This window comes from Parus major, chromosome 22 (genome assembly GCF_001522545.3).
Source record: "Parus major isolate Abel chromosome 22, Parus_major1.1, whole genome shotgun sequence".
Taxonomy (NCBI): Eukaryota; Metazoa; Chordata; class Aves; order Passeriformes; family Paridae; genus Parus; species Parus major.
In genome coordinates this window covers 616588-618445 of record NC_031790.1, presented here as the reverse complement: position 1 = coordinate 618445, position 1858 = coordinate 616588, and the positions used below count along the sequence as shown (strand labels likewise).

At 58.2% G+C, this 1858-nt stretch overlaps 1 protein-coding gene across 1 annotated transcript in view; it reads right to left on the bottom strand.

Moving 5' to 3' along the window:
- PCNA (proliferating cell nuclear antigen) overlaps window positions 1–1858 on the bottom strand; it is a 3541-nt gene extending 1683 nt beyond the window's left edge. The window contains exons 1-3 of the mRNA XM_015648932.2: window positions 1567–1858; window positions 587–684; window positions 146–213 (exon numbers count right to left, since the gene is read on the bottom strand). Of these exons, the coding sequence (XP_015504418.1) occupies window positions 146–213; window positions 587–684; window positions 1567–1787 (387 nt within the window). The 5' untranslated portion in view covers window positions 1788–1858. The remainder of the gene's footprint in view (window positions 1–145; window positions 214–586; window positions 685–1566) is intronic.

Genomic DNA, 1858 nt, shown 5'->3' with positions numbered 1-1858 from the left:
CCCTGGGTACCCACAATGTCACCCCCAGGGACACCCTGCCTGCACCAGGCTCCTCCAGCACTCCAAAGCACGCTGTGTTACCAGAACTGAGATGTGAACGTGGCAAACGCCCAGTTCCACACCAGTCACCTGAGCTGTCACTTACTGGGATTCCCAGCTGCTCCACATCGAGATCCATCAGCTTCATCTCGTAATCAGAAACCTTTTCCTGGTCTGGAGAAGAAGGCACAGTTACACCCCGTGTTTACAACAAGAGACAAACATCAGTTTAACTGCTGCCACTCCCTCCAAGTGGAACCACCTCAGTAATGACAGATTTTCCTTAGAGCTGGAACTCTGGGAAGCCTTTAGAGGCTGTAAGGGTACAGCAAATATATCTGTGTGCAGCCTAAAAGAGCCTTCCTCTTACAAAGAAAATATTTATCAAGCTGATGAAGTTTTAATGTCCACACTGTTCCAATAATCAGGTGTTCCTTCCCATTCCTGCAGGATCCTTCGCCATTTCGCTCCCTGCTGCATCCCTGTGGTTTATGAAGCTGCCTAAACACATCCCAGTAACAAAGGAGCTCCCAAATCCAACACTCACTGGGTGCCTCGAACACCAGGGCCAAGGTGTCTGCGTTGTCCTCAGCCCGCAGGGTGATGATGTCCTCGTTCCCTGCACATTTCAGGATTTTGGACATGCTGGAAGGGAGAAAGGCAGGTGACTCACGGGGCTGAGAGCTGACAGGGCTGCAGGGGATGTGATATCAGTTATCAGAGTCTCCTTTTAACACTGTTGGAAAAGTGGGTGTACAGGGAGACTCCACAGCATCTCTGGCCAATCTCTTCCAGTGCTTGGCCACCCAAAAAGTTCTTCCAGATATGCAGAGTGGAACTTCCCTCGCATCAGTTCCTGCCTGTTCCTCTTCTCCCATGGCTGGGCCCTTTGGAGCAGAGCCTGGATCCAACCTCTGATCTCTCCCATGGATATTTATACCTGAATTTCCCTCTCTCAGCAGTCTCTTCCCGAGGCTGAAAAGCCTCAGCTCCCTCAGCCTTTCCTCATAACCGAGATGCTCCAGAGCCCTCATCTTTGTCACCCTCCGCTGGACCCGCTTAAGGAGCTCCTTGTCCCTCCTCTCTTGAGCCCAGAGCTGGGCACAGCACTCCAGAAGCGCCTCTCAGGGCTGGAACGATCACCTCCCCGGCCTCATCCTGCTGCTCCCCATAATTCCGTCCTTTGCCAGCGCCAGGCCCAGGAGCTGTCACCGCTTCCCTCAGGAGGGGCCATGGCGGCGACCCCGCCACCGCCGCCTTTTCCCGCCACTTGGCGCCGGCAGTGACGTCACGGCCGCGACGGGCCCCGCGCGCGCCGCGAAAAACGGCGCGAGAACAGTGAGGGGAATGGCGGGGGAGGGAAGAGAAGGGCTGAGGGAGCTCCGAGCGCCCCTGGAACCCCAACACCTCCTAAGCGCCCCCTCACACCCCCTGCCCCGGCAGCTCCCGCTCCCCTCAGCGCCACAGCCGCCGGGCCTGCTGGGCCGCTCCATGCCAGCGCCCTCAGAGACCCCGCCGCCGGCTGACCTGGACAGGTTGACACCCATGGCGATGTTGCGGTCGCAGCGGTACGTGTCAAAACCCTCCGATCGCAGCGTGAGCTGCACCAGCGAGACGTGCGAGGAGTCCATGCTCTGCAGGCTGATGCCGCCCGAGCCCAGGTCCCAGCAGGCCTCGGTGATGAGGTCCTTGAGGGCCTCTAGTACTCGCTTGAGTACCGAGCCCTGCACCAGCCGCGCCTCGAACATCTCAGCAGCGGGAGCAGCACAGTCACAACGGGACAGCGGCAAACCTGAAAATCGAGCGAGACCGCCCGGCA